This window comes from Chaetura pelagica, unplaced genomic scaffold (genome assembly GCF_000747805.2).
Source record: "Chaetura pelagica isolate M959 unplaced genomic scaffold, ChaPel_1.0 scaffold274, whole genome shotgun sequence".
NCBI classification, from domain to species: Eukaryota; Metazoa; Chordata; class Aves; order Apodiformes; family Apodidae; genus Chaetura; species Chaetura pelagica.
In genome coordinates, this window is record NW_009952983.1 from 1,347,026 (window position 1) to 1,360,231 (window position 13,206).

The window sequence follows — 13,206 nt, forward strand, 5'->3', positions numbered from 1 at the left end:
TTCCCTGTGGGACATGAGGAGCAGTGCCTGCCTGAGGGAGTAGGTGCATAATCCAGCCTGTGCCTGCAGGCACTGCAGAGAAACAAGTTGAGTGTCTCATCTGCTCTGTCACAGCTTGCTTGGACCTTGTACTTAGGAGCTGAGGGACCTCAGGGAAGGTTGTGTGTTGTCTGATCCTATTTCTAGTGGACTGGGTCACCTTGTGAAGCTGTTACTTTGGTTTCAGCTCAGATCTTGCAGGAGGTGAATTGATAGACAAGTAGTTTGCTGGGCACATTTTAATAAATAGGTTAAAAGTTTAGGGAATAAGCATACAACTTGTTAAGGTAAATCTAGGCAAGGATGGTTTTGTAAAAGTGTATGTACACTTCAAAAATGAGAATCATGCCTTAAAGTGTAAGTTGCATTACTGTAACTGCCTTGTCTGTTAGAGGGTTTATTTTAGCAAGTTATGTCATCACATTTATTACACTTAAATATGTACCCCTGTCTTTGTTCCAAAGGGCCAAATCCTTTCTCCAAAGGTGTGACTTCTGCAGAGGTGACTACTCCAAAGCCTGGTGAGTAGATGTCCACTTATTCACAAAATCTGCTCCTGTTTTCATCCCCCTTCTGCCATTCCTTCTGAAATTCAGTGCACAACAGTGTTGTCAAGTGGTATCCTGCACATATTGTTCTCAGGTTTTTAAGAGGTTCCCTATTCCTGTTAGTGTCTCCATTACCTAATGATGTTTCAGAACACTGTGCTGATTGCCCAAGCTGTGCCAAATCACTTGCCTGCCTGGCTCTGTCATGAGGGCATTTGTTGGGGCAGGGGAAAAATGAGGACAGTGATCAATTTATTAGTTTTGCTAATCACAGGCACATCTATTTGTTGCATTCATAAGGCAGAGTCAGTAATCCTGCCATGGAACTGTGAGTCTGGGCAGGCAGGGGCAGAATGTGACCTCTTGCTGCTTCTTGCTTCTTCCCTCCTGCCAACCCTCCAGCAAGAATAATAGGAGTGGAAACGGATTTGGGAGTGGAGGAAGTACTGAGTCTTCCTGTGGATTTGTATTTTAAGCTGTTGGTCCTGTGTGGTGTTTCTGATGACTAATAGTAGCTGAGCATGTAGAGTGCAACCTTCATGCTGTTATTAAAGTGTATTTCTCTTTATCCAACCACTTTCATGCCTGATGGGAACTTCTTTGGTGTGGAATAGTTGCCTTTGATGTAGTTCTCCTCTTCAGTTCTCAATGAATAGAGGCTGAAATACACAAAATGAGTGTTAGCCTTGTTCTTTGGGACTGAGGCTGATGTTTCATCCACTTACCTAAGATGTGCAGTTTGCTTCATAGATTTTTATGTGTATTTATGTGTGTATATAGACACATTTTTACATTCTTTTTTTCTCTTTCCTGTTAAATAGTTGTAGTTGCATCAAGCAGCCAAGGACGAGTGAATCCCTTCAAGGTAAGGATTTTGCAGCTGGTTTGATTGTGGTGTTCTGAAAATAGCAACTGATTAGTGTATCTAAAGTTGACAGTGTGACCATGACAGATATCTTGGAGGGAAAATTACAGAAAATTAAGTGTCTAATTATTTGTTTTGCTAGGTGTCATCTAGCAAAAAGGACCCAGTGGTCCCCTCAGCAAATGTTCTAGACACTATGAGCAAATACTCAAAGAAAACTTCTTCATCTGGCAGTCGAGCTGCAAACAAGCAAAACCCTCCAGTTATAAAGCCTCTGATTCCCAAACCCAAGTCCAAGCAGGTAATGTTTCCAGTCATTTTATGTTGTTTCAGTGAGCAAAGAGCATTAAATGGAATTTTACTGGCTTTTATCAAGTATGAAACCCTGTTGATTGAGTAAAACATCTTAGATGACAAAGTTCATGTAAGCATATTGGAGAAACTATAGAAGCACATAAAACAGCAAATAAAATTTCAGTTCTAGAAACTACATTCTGCACTGAATCTTGGGCTTTTATTTTTAAATAGTGTTAACTAAACATCTGCTGTGCTGAAACTGGATGGATTAGATGCTGTGTTAATGCATGTGAAAGCTGGAAGAGGGGAGATTTAGGTGAGACATTAGGAAGAAATTCTGTGCTGTGAGGGTGGTGAGACCCTGGCCCAGGCTGCCCAGGGAAGCTGTGGCTGCCCCATCCCTGGCAGTGTTGAAGGGCAGGTTGGATGGGGCTTGGAGCAGCCTGGGCTGGTGGGAGGTGTCCCTGCCCATGCAGGGGGTTGGGACTGGATGATCTTGAAGGTCCTTTTCAACTCAAACCAGTCTGTGGTTCTATGATTATTATGTCTTTAGGAAAGGCCTGTTATTTGTTAGGCTCCATGGTACATGTTGTCTGAAAATGAGATGTTCTTACCTTTTTATTTCCTGTTTTTAAACTCCATTCCTGTAGGCTTCAGCAGCCTCCTTCTTCCAGGTTCGTACCCCGACCTCCAATGAAAAGACAGGAGAAGAAAGACAAGAAGAAGCAGGACATGAGCCCCATGAAGTCCAAGTAACTGCACAGGAGAACACTGAAAACAGAAGGTGAGTGGCCACTGGAATCTCAATGCCATGTTCCAATTTTGGTAGAACAGCAAGTTCAAAACCTGTTTTGTTTCTGAAGATGTTGGCCTGGCTGAAGTAGCATAACATCATGGTGAAAGTGTTAAGTGTCCCTGCCCATGGCAGGAGGTTGGAACTAGATGAGCTACATAGCTGTTACTTTTGTGAACCCACTTCAGAAATTCAGTAACTGCTCCTTACACTTCATATCATCAAACAAACCTGCACAGAACCCATGGTTCCCAAATTGCCACATGCCAATCACAGTGAAAGGACAGAGAAAAGCACTCTGTTGTTTATACCTTTCCCAGAGTGTGTGGCAGTGTTATTCCAAGTAGAACTTTTCCAGCCACCTGAGACAAGTCCATGTGTGAGTGAATAATAAATGGACTCTGCACAATGTAATTCTGGGGCTCTAAGCAGCAATTTTTGCCTTCATGCTACTTCTGCATCTGGTAAGTACCTTAGAATGATAAATGACACCATGCTGCTCTGCCAGTTCCAAGTATAGGAAATACTTAAAGTTTAAACATCTCTGGGAAATCTCAGAGCAGGCCTAGAAGCAAAGGGGCTTACATGGAACTGTCAAAGCTTCATTTTAGTGTGTTTTTAAAACAGAAAACAAACAAAAATCTTGTATCACTTAAGGAGCACATCTCTTCCTATCTAAGGCTCTAATCTGTCTTGTTCCTCTGGAGCAGATGTATTTTCTAACAATCCCAGTCAGAAAACTTGCATTATTATGTTTCATTTAGACTTCATTTAGCTGAGGAAGATGAAGGTAATTATTATTCATTTGGACTAGCATTCTTTTCATTAACCTTTACAGATAATGTTCTAAAACAAGGGGAGAGGAGAACTGTGAAAAGGAGTAGCTGGAATGTGCTAATATATGTGCTCTATTTTTAGGTTGATGGGACCCTGTCAGAAAGGAAGAGAAGCATTTTGCTTTGTCATTCTAAAACTGAGCTGTTAATTTCCATATAGATCGCAGTTCTAATAAGAATGCTTGACTTGGTCTTGCCTTGTCAGCATGTTCTTTAAACACCCTGCAACAGCTGAAAGGAAATTGCTGACTTATATATATTTATATGTGTTTTCTTTCAAGAACAAAAAAGTCCAGTTAGGTGTTGTTTAGAAATGTTGCTTTGGGGATGTGGGTTTTCTCTAACCTTCTTAAACAGACAATTTTATGTGCTTGTTTTAGACCAAAGACAGGATTCCAGATGTGGCTAGAAGAGAACAGAGCAAGCATTTTGGCAGATAATCCTGATCTGAATGAAGCAGAAGTCATAAAAGAAGGCATGAGTCGATTCAGAGTGCTGTCATCAGAAGAAAGAAAGGTGAGAAAACATTCTCTAATTCTGGGTTTTTTTTAATAGAATCCCAGAATGCCAGGTTGGAAGGGTAATCTGGACCAACTTTTCTGGGTACTACTACAGTATATATGAGATGGCTCAGCACCCTGTCAAGCTGAGACTTCAAACTGTCCAATGTGGGGAAATCCACCACTTCCCTTGGGAGACTATTCCAATGTCTGATTGTCCTGATGGTGAAAAATTTACCTCTTGTGTCCAATTGAAATCTCCTCAGGAGTAACTTTTGCCCATTGCCCCTTGTCTTTTTCATGTGACTCCTTGTAAATAGGGAGTCTCCATCTTCCTGGTAGCCACCCCTTAGGTACTGGAACATGGTAATAAGGTCTTCCCAAAGCCTTTTCTTCTCCAGGCTGAAGAAACCCAGTTTTCTCAGTCTCTCCTCATATGGCAGGTCCTCCAGTCCTCTGATCATCCTTGTGGCCCTTCTCTGGACCCTCTCCAGCCTGTCCCATCCTTTTTTGAGAATCCCCCTCCCCCCTGAATCCTTTGTTATTTTTGATTAGGATTTTTTTCCTTAAAACCCCACTGTTCTCCATCTTCATGGACTTCAGGTGTGAATTGGGCCCTGATACACAACATGTACTTTAGGAAAATATAAAGTGTCTGAATAATGATTAAAAGCAGAAGGCAGCTTTTTCCAAGTGAAGAGAAATGTAATGGATGAAGAAATAATGAAATAGAAGGGAAATCATTAAAAGTGACATAGCCAGGCTTAATTCACTGGGGCTTACATTTCTTCTAAGGCCTTTTGTGTTTCTTATTTGTCCAGAAAGACAATTGAGAGCTTCAATTTCATATGTAGGCTCAAATGAAGGATAGTTTTGAAGGAGGATATTGTTAGGAAAAAAGGAAAGTGAGGGAATTGTTCCTCACTTCACCCTTATTAGTTCTTAAGAGGAATTACTTTAGTGCTTCCTTATAATCAGAGAAAGAAGGTGTATAAAATTAAGTGGTGGGTTTGGTGGCCTGAGACATTTTCCTGTTTAATGATGTGCTTTCTTCAAAGGTGTGGACTGAGAAAGCAAAAGGAGGAGCAGTTAATGATTTAGCAGAAGATAAAAAGAGAAAACGTCCCACAGCTGAGGAGGGTGAGGTGAAAAAGAACCAGGAACAAACCTCAGAGGACTCGAATTTATCCAAAAAACCAAAACCTTTAGATCAATCTACCAACGTCCGCTTGTCAGCTTTTGCATTCAAGCAGAGCTAAATAACCTGGTACCTTCTCAGGGTCTGTTTGCTGAAAACATTGGGTAGCTGTGCAGGGAGGTATCTGCTGCTGTGCTCAGAGAGCACTAGCAAGAAGAGTGCCTTGCTCCAGATCATTTATTAGGAAGCATTTGATTATCAATTCCCAAGGGAAGTGTTGAATCCACTCTCCCAACCTTTTGGAAGTTACTCATCTAAAGCTTAGTAGCAAAACTGTTACTAGTATGTCACCTGGGAGCACAGTTCACAGTGTGTCAGGGCCTTGATACTTGTGATATTTGGTGTTAAAGCCAGATTAATCATTCTGAACATAAACTTAGTACAAGAACTTTCAGAGGGGCAGAGGATTGGCGTCTGGTCCCTTCCCTCTGTCTGCTGCAGACACTGGTAAAGAGGAAGACACCCAAGGAAATGAGAGTTAAGGGTAGGATGGAGCTGGTGTTCAGCTGCACCTTCAGCATCTCTGGGTGTGACAGGGAGAGAACTAGAAAGATCAGCTGTGCAAAAATGTGTCATCCCAGACTGCAAATGTACTTTCCCAATCAGTGCCTCAGCAGGGTCCAGAAAGTGCTCAGAACCTGAACAACCTCTGTATTGTTTTATGTAATGTTTGGGTTGTTTTTCTTTAATAAAAAGTGAATGTTTCTTTGTTTAAGGTGGTGTTCTCCTTGGCAATTTTTAGAACTAAACTAAACAGAGTTCTACCTCCAAGTCATAAGGCAGTTGTGTTTACTTTCTCTGGAGAAAAGGCAGTGTGTCTAATAAATGTGTTTGAAGCAAACTCAGATTTTGAAACTCCTTAAGATAAGGTAAAATAATGTAACATAAATAAAATGTAAAATAGGCTAAAATAATGTTTAGCAAAACAGCTAAAAAAAAAGAGTTCTAATTTAGGGATTATTTTTTTCCCCCCTGGGTTTTCACATCTCCTCATAATTTCCTTTTTCCTCTTCACATTACTCCTGAAAAGGCAAATGACAAAACACGTTTTTAACATGGAAGTCTGTGTCAAATTATAAGAGAGAGAGAATCTATTGAAGATTCAGTGAGATTTCTTTAAAAGCCACAAAATCTTCATCTAGGAGATGTTCTGCAGGACTTCTTCAGCAATTGGTGTTGGCCACTTTGGAGGAAAACAGCTCCTATTTTCATTGTATGTAGATAATGGGGAGGGGTGATGTCAACCAGGGATGGAAAATACAGATAAAGACACAAAAACACAATAACTGATTTTCTGTGTGTTCTGAGCAGGAGCTGAGCATCTTGGCTGTGGTGTGGGGAGAGAGGCTGGGTGTGAATGGTCTGTCTTTTTGTCTGTGTCCATGTAACCCATGATCAAGCTGAGCTGCCTGTCAAGCTGCCCCTTCTGCAGCCCTAAAGGAGAGCTCTTCAGTCTCGGTCATTGTGCTAAAGAGTTAAACTCATGGAATGGTTTGGGTTGGAAGTGACCTAAAAGATCATCCAGTTCCAACCCCCTGCATGGGCAGGGACACCTCCCACCAGCCCAGGTTGCTCCAAGTACCATCCAACCTGCCCTTCAACACTGCCAGGGATGGGGCAGCCACAGCTTCTCTGGGCAACCTGGGCCAGGGTCTCACCACCCTCACAGCAAAGAATTTCCTCCTCATGTCTAACCTAAATCTCCCCTCTTACAGTTTTAATCCATCCCCCTCATCCCATCCCTCCCTGTCCTTGTCCCAAGCCCCTCCCCAGCTTTCCTGGAGCCCCTTCAGGCACTGGAAGGTGCTCTAAGGTCTCCCTGGAGCCTTCTCTTCTCCAGGCTGAACACCCCAACTCTCCCCCAGCCTGTCTCCAGAGCAGAGCTGCTCCAGCCCTGGGATCATCTCTGTGGCCTCCTCTGGACTCTCCAACAGCTCCATGTCCTTCTTGTGCGGGGGACCCCAGCCCTGCAGGGGATCTCAGCAGAGCAGAGGGGACAATCCCCTCCCTGGGCCCTGCTGCCCACGCTGCTGGGGATGCAGCCCAGGACACGGGTGGTTTCATGTCCAACTTCTCATCACCCAACACCCCCAGGTCCTTCCCCTCAGCACTGCTTTCCATCCCTTCTCTGCCCAGCCTGTAATTGTGCTTGGGATTGTACCGACCCAGGTGCAGGGTCCCGACAAAAGGATCTCTCTGTCCTTTGTGTGTCATGAATCCCTGTCAACTTGTATGTTGTTGGGTTTGGTGAGGTTTTTCTGACTGCCCTTTAAACCCCAGTGCCCAGGCTGAGTATATTTGGCAGGCAGCACAGAGCAGGAGCTGTTTTCAAGTGAATGGGGTTAAGCTGATTCCTGCCTTTCATAGCAGGAGTTTTGACTTGTTGTTGTTGTTCTCAGTGTAGGTAGTGGGTCAGACTAGAAGGTTTATTTGCAACACAACATCTGATGAGCTTATCCCCAGTATTTGTGTGATAGCAGACATTTGGGCAATGCAATTCCCTTCAAGATATCCATCTCCATCTGAGAAGAAAGCTCATACAATCACAGACTGGTTTGGATTGGAAGGGACCTAGAAGATCATCTAGTTCCACTGCCCTGCATGGGCAGGGACACCTCCCACCAGACCAGGTTGCTCAAAGAAAGACCACCTGAAAGCAAAGCAGCAGCACCTTCTGGCTATGAAACACACCTCGACTCCTTTCCAAAGAAGAGAACTTTGGGCAGAAATCAACTCGGTGGCCCTGGCTGGCTCATCCAAGGAGAAGACAAGGGTGGGGATAACTGCTATGAGAAGGTCAGGTGTCTCATGCAGTGGAGCTTTCTGGAGAACAGCAGGCCTGGCTGCTTCTCTGACCAGTCGATGTGCTGCAATTGCTTGGCTGAAGGGTGAATATCAATTCATTAGGGATTTATTTCCTGGTATGCAGGAAAACCACGGATACCTGCCCAGGCTGTGGGAAGAGCCACTTGACACTGGACTCAATTGGCAGAGGAAATTAGCAGGAACAGCTCCAAGCCTTGTGTTGCCAGGGAACACTCCAGCCTCCAAATCACATCATCAATCTCGGGGTAACAATGGTGAGCAGCAACTGAGGGGAGCCAAGCAGGGACGTGGCTGCTGTTCCCACCTGCCTGGTGTGTGGATCAAAAGTCACCCTTGGTTGGGGAATGGGCTGGAGAGACCTAGAGTTGCCCCTGGCCAGTATCAGCCCTGTCAGAAATAGGTCCACAGGAGTCTTCAGACTTGTGTTACACAGCTGTTTACAGGTTCTGAGAAGCATAAATAGGAATTGACCAGCCCTTGGAAGTTTTCTAAGTTTGGGGGAGCTGGAGGAGTCTGGATGTGAGATCCTGTGTCCTCACTCTGTGAAGGCAGGAAGGGAAAACCAGGGCAGGGCTGCCTTCACTCCCATCTTCAGCTCAAAAACTTGAGCCCTCACCTGGGCAGTTAAGATGCAGATCGTGTCTCAGAAGACCCCTCAGACCTTGGGGATCCTCTGCCCTCACAGAGCAACAAATCCCTCTGTAAAGAATTAGTGTTTTAGGAGCCTGTGATCGATTTTGCTCGTTTTTCTGGGTAACAGAGTGAAACTGCTCGTGATTCACTCTTTCAACTGACACACTGTGATTCCAGGGGCTGATAAATCCCAAGCTGTATTTCCAGGGCATGGGAAGGATGTCAGGAGGCTGTGATGTTGCCATCTGTCGCTGTCAGGGCCTCAGTTGTAATTTAAGGATCACTTTTGGGTCACATTCCAGCTTGATGTTAATAGCAGGATCGATCTGTGTTGCTATTTTCCTGCTTGAGCTGTTAATGATACACTGGGCCAAGGCAGGTGGTTTGAGAAGCTGAAATTCATCATCTCTAACTTAAAGCTCTAAGCCCAGTCCCAAACACTCCTGCTTTATAGTCAACAGAGGAAAAATACTTGTCTTTGGTGCATGATGTATCTCAGAATTTAGCAGCTGCCAGCACAGAAATCACCCTTGAAAGACCTTTTAGGTGACCTCATCTGACCCAGTGAAGATTGTCCAGGGTCTCTTCATCCTTAGCCAACTTGGGGTGGAGAGGTTTCTTTTGAGAGCACATTCTTCAAACCCTGAGGAGCATCTTGTGCAGGTGGGGACTGATGCTCCAGCCCTTCCCCACCACGTTCCACTTCCCAGCCACTGAAACTGACTTGACTGGTGGGTGAAGGAGCTGGAGTCAGAATAGCAACCTGCTTCATCCCATCCCTGTTGAAGGGTCTGGAGCACGAGTCTTACAAGGAGCAGCTGAGGGAGCTGGGGGTGTCCAGCCTGGAGACAAGGAGGTGAGGGGAGACCTGCTGGCTCTGCAGCTGCTGAGAGGAGGTTGGAGCCAGGGGGGTCGGGCTCTGCTCCCCAGGAACAAGTGACAGAACAGGAGGAAACGACCTCAGGTTGTACCAGGGGAGGTTGAGGTTGGATCTTGGGAACAATTTCTTCCCCAAAGGGCTGTCAGGCCCTGGCCCAGGCTGCCCAGGGCAGGGGGGGAGTCCCCATCCCTGGAGGGATTTCAAAGCCTGTAGATGTGGTGCTGAGGGACATGGGGCAGTGGTGGCCTTGGCAGGGCTGGGGGAAGGGTTGGACTTGGTGATCTGAAAGGTCTTTTCCAGCTAAAGCAATTCTATGATTTTCTTCCATATTTTCCCTACTTTCAAAGACAAGAAGGCTTCTGGTGGGCTTTTCTACAGACCACACACCCATGTGCCCCCAGCCTTGGCACCCAACAGCACCCCATGGCTCTCCTGGTGACCCTCAGGTACCCTGCAGGTGGTTTCACCCGCTCTGCACCTTATTCTAGATCTGCCAATAACTCAGGTTACAGCCACGGGCCTTTTTTTGCTTTGTCACTTCTCCAGAATCTCTGTTCAGTCTTCGCCCAGTGACAATAACCCCCACGCTCTGAGTGAGCACAGGAAAGAGAAACAGGACAGATTCCCTCCAGGAAATTCCAAGCATCTTTTAACACCACTGCATGGTACCATCTGCTGCTCTGCTGTTTATAGCCTGTGTTTTGCTTTTTTTGGATATAATCAGAAATAGGATATAATCAGAAATAGCAAAGAAAAATGTCTTTTGGGAAGGCTACATGAGAACGTGGGCTGTAATTAATATGGAACTATCAATAAAATCTTATCATAAAACACTTAGGACAAAGAAATAAAAGGCTAAGCATCAGTGCTTCTGCCTACCCAGCCCATGTGGGTTTGTGTTTCAGAGGGAGGGGACTTCAGCAGGGTTGGAAATCAGGCTGGGTTGTGACACATCCTGACACACAAGGGAATTCCCTCGTAGCCTAACAATTCCACCTTTGCAAAGGCTGTTACCAGAGCTGCTGCATCAGCTCCACGAGTGCAACCCCTGCTCCAGCCCACCCAGAAAAAGTGATTTTCTGTGAATCTGGGAGTTGACCCTACCTGGAATACTGTGCACAGCTCTGGTGCCCTCAGCACAAGAAAGATATAGACCTGTTGGAGAGGGTTCAGAGAAGGGAAACCAAGATGCTCCCAGGGCTGGAGCAGCTCTGCTCTGGAGCCAGGCTGGGAGAGTTGGGGGGTTCAGCCTGGAGAAGAGAAGGCTCCAGGGAGACCTTAGAGCAGCTTCCAGTGCCTGAAGGGGCTCCAGGAAAGCTGGGGAGGGGCTTGGGACAAGGACAGGGAGGGATGGGATGAGGGGTGATGGTTTTAAACTGAGAGAGGGGAGATTTAGGTTGGATATTTGGAAGAAATTCTTCACTCTAAGGGTGGTGAGGAACTGGAATGGGTTGCCCAGGGAGGTTGTTGATGCCCCATCCCTGGAGGTTTTTAAGGCCAGGTTGGATGAGGTTTGTGCAGCCTGGTCTGGTGGTTCCCTGCTCATGGCAGGGGGGTTGGAACTTGATGATCTTTAAGGTCCTTTCCAACCTGAATGATTCTATGATTCTTTGATTCTATGATTCTACGAATCCAGGCCATGCTCACCCTGGCAAATAATCTGACAGCTGCCCTTCTCCACCCATAAATAGGAGAAAAATTACACCCAGCTCCCACGAGTTCCCACTGTTAGAAAGTCCAGGGTCACTCTGTAGCTTATCTTCTGCTTTCCCAAGAAAATACAGGTAGCAAAGACTAGGGTCTGCCAAGATACTTAGTTGCCCTTTACTAACCCCTTTTTCACATGAATGATTAGGTTTCAGGGGCTTGGAGCTCCTGTCAGCTCGGTCTGGACCCAAATGAAAGTGGTGGTTGCTCACCATGAACATTTTTAGCACGTTTCCAGCAAACCCATCTAGTTTATAAGGAGGATTTGGGAGGATTTGGACATCCTCAGAGGGCTGTGAGATGATGTGAGGCACCAGCTGCACCTCAGTGGGTGTCTGGGGATGGAGTTCAGGGCTTCAAATCCTCTGCTACAACAGATTCTGTTCCCAGTCGGCCCAGGGCAATAAAACCTCACTAAAATAAATATAATAAAACACCACCTCACTGCCTGCAGGCCAGTGCTGATCTCTTGATTTCACCTGAGTCATCCTGGTTCTCTTCTGGTAAAAACCGTGATCAGAAACGTGGGAGCGATGAATGTGGAGCGTGTTGCTGCTGCTGGAGTTTTTGGTTGGTTGGTTGGTTGGTTGGCTTTTTTGTGGGGTTTTTAAATTATTATTTTTTTTCCCTTCATTTTCCTTTTTTTTTTCTTTTCCACTTGTCTGGGTTTAAATGTAGCTCTTGTGCCAGGAGGAGCTGGAAAGCCAGTGAGTCATGCTCAGCGTCTCAACCCTCCCGACAGCTCCTTCCCCTCCTTATCTCCCAGCAATTTACCACTTCCTAAGCACAAGGCAGGGAGAATTTGTCCCTGCTGCCTTCAGGAGAGATGTGGTGTGGAAGGAGAGGGCTACGCTGTGTCCCTCAGCATCTCAGCTCTTTGTTTGGATGGCAATCCAGAAAATGTCAGTTACCCGCTCACACTCGGGGTGAGGAGCAGTGGAGCATCCACCCCATGCTCAGCTGAACCCACCACTGTTTCTACCTCATAAAATCCCAGAATAGCTTCAGCCAGAGGGAACCTCCCTTCCAAACCACCCATCCCAGCATTTATTTGTTCGTCAGCATTTGAACCCTACGTGGGGTCGGGGCAGAAAGGGCTGGTGGCTGCTGTTGGCAAAGACAAGCTGTGCTCTTGTCTTCCACCTCTGTCCCAAAGGTGTTTGGAGGGCTGATATTCCAGCTAGATCCCTGTGGAAAGATCCAAAAAATATTTGGCCTTGGTCATCCTTTCCAGAGCCACAGGTGGGGATATGAAAACATGGGGGCACATGAGCTGTTCAGCAAGGAGGTGTCTGCAGAACTCCTGGGTTTGAAGGGACCAAACCCCAGCTGTCATGAAGTGGTTGGGATTGTCACAGAAAGGGGGATACATCCAGGTGAGAGATCTTTCTGGGGGATGTGTCCTGCTGCCAGACACTCAAAGCACCCCAGGGTGGTTATGACAGCACTTCAGTAGGATTAGCAGGATGTGCCAGCATCACCTGAGCAGGAAAAGAACCAGCTCTAGAAATTCAAGAGGATGTGCTGAGCTGTGGGATGGAGCCCAGAACCCACCCGTGTCCTGGGCTGCATCCCCAGCAGCGTGGGCAGCAGGGCCAGGGAGGGGATTGTCCCCTCTGCTCTGCTCTGCTGAGACCCCTGCAGGGCTGGGGCCAGGGCTGGGGTCCCCAGCACAGGGAGGACATGGAGCTGTTGGAGAGTCCAGAGGAGGCCACGGAGATGATCCCAGGGCTGGAGCAGCTCTGCTCTGGAGACAGGCTGGGAGAGTTGGGGTGTTCAGCCTGGAGAAGAGAAGGCTCCAGGGAGACCTTAGAGCAGCTTCCAGTGCCTGAAGGGGCTCCAGGAAAGCTGGGGAGGGGCTTGGGACAAGGGCAGGGAGGGATGGGATGAGGGGGAAGGGTTTCAAACTGAAGAGAGGAGATTGAGATGGGATATGAGGAGGAAATTCTTTGCTGTGAGGAGGGTGAGACCCTGGCCCAGGTTGCCCAGAGAAGCTGTGGCTGCCCCATCCCTGGCAGTGTTGAAGGGCAGGTTGGATGGGGCTTGGAGCAACCTGGGCTGGTGGGAGGTGTCCCTGCCCATGC

General features: G+C 46.6%; 1 protein-coding gene across 1 annotated transcript in view; it reads left to right on the forward strand.

Moving 5' to 3' along the window:
- Nucleotides 1-5,137, forward strand: part of WDHD1 (WD repeat and HMG-box DNA binding protein 1) — a 30,287-nt gene extending 25,150 nt beyond the window's left edge. Inside the window, exons 20-25 of the mRNA XM_009996456.1 lie at nucleotides 504-560; nucleotides 1,409-1,452; nucleotides 1,595-1,753; nucleotides 2,400-2,533; nucleotides 3,759-3,894; nucleotides 4,937-5,137. Coding sequence (XP_009994758.1) covers nucleotides 504-560; nucleotides 1,409-1,452; nucleotides 1,595-1,753; nucleotides 2,400-2,533; nucleotides 3,759-3,894; nucleotides 4,937-5,137 — 731 coding nt within the window. The remainder of the gene's footprint in view (nucleotides 1-503; nucleotides 561-1,408; nucleotides 1,453-1,594; nucleotides 1,754-2,399; nucleotides 2,534-3,758; nucleotides 3,895-4,936) is intronic.
- The last annotated feature ends 8,069 nt before the right edge of the window (nucleotides 5,138-13,206 follow it).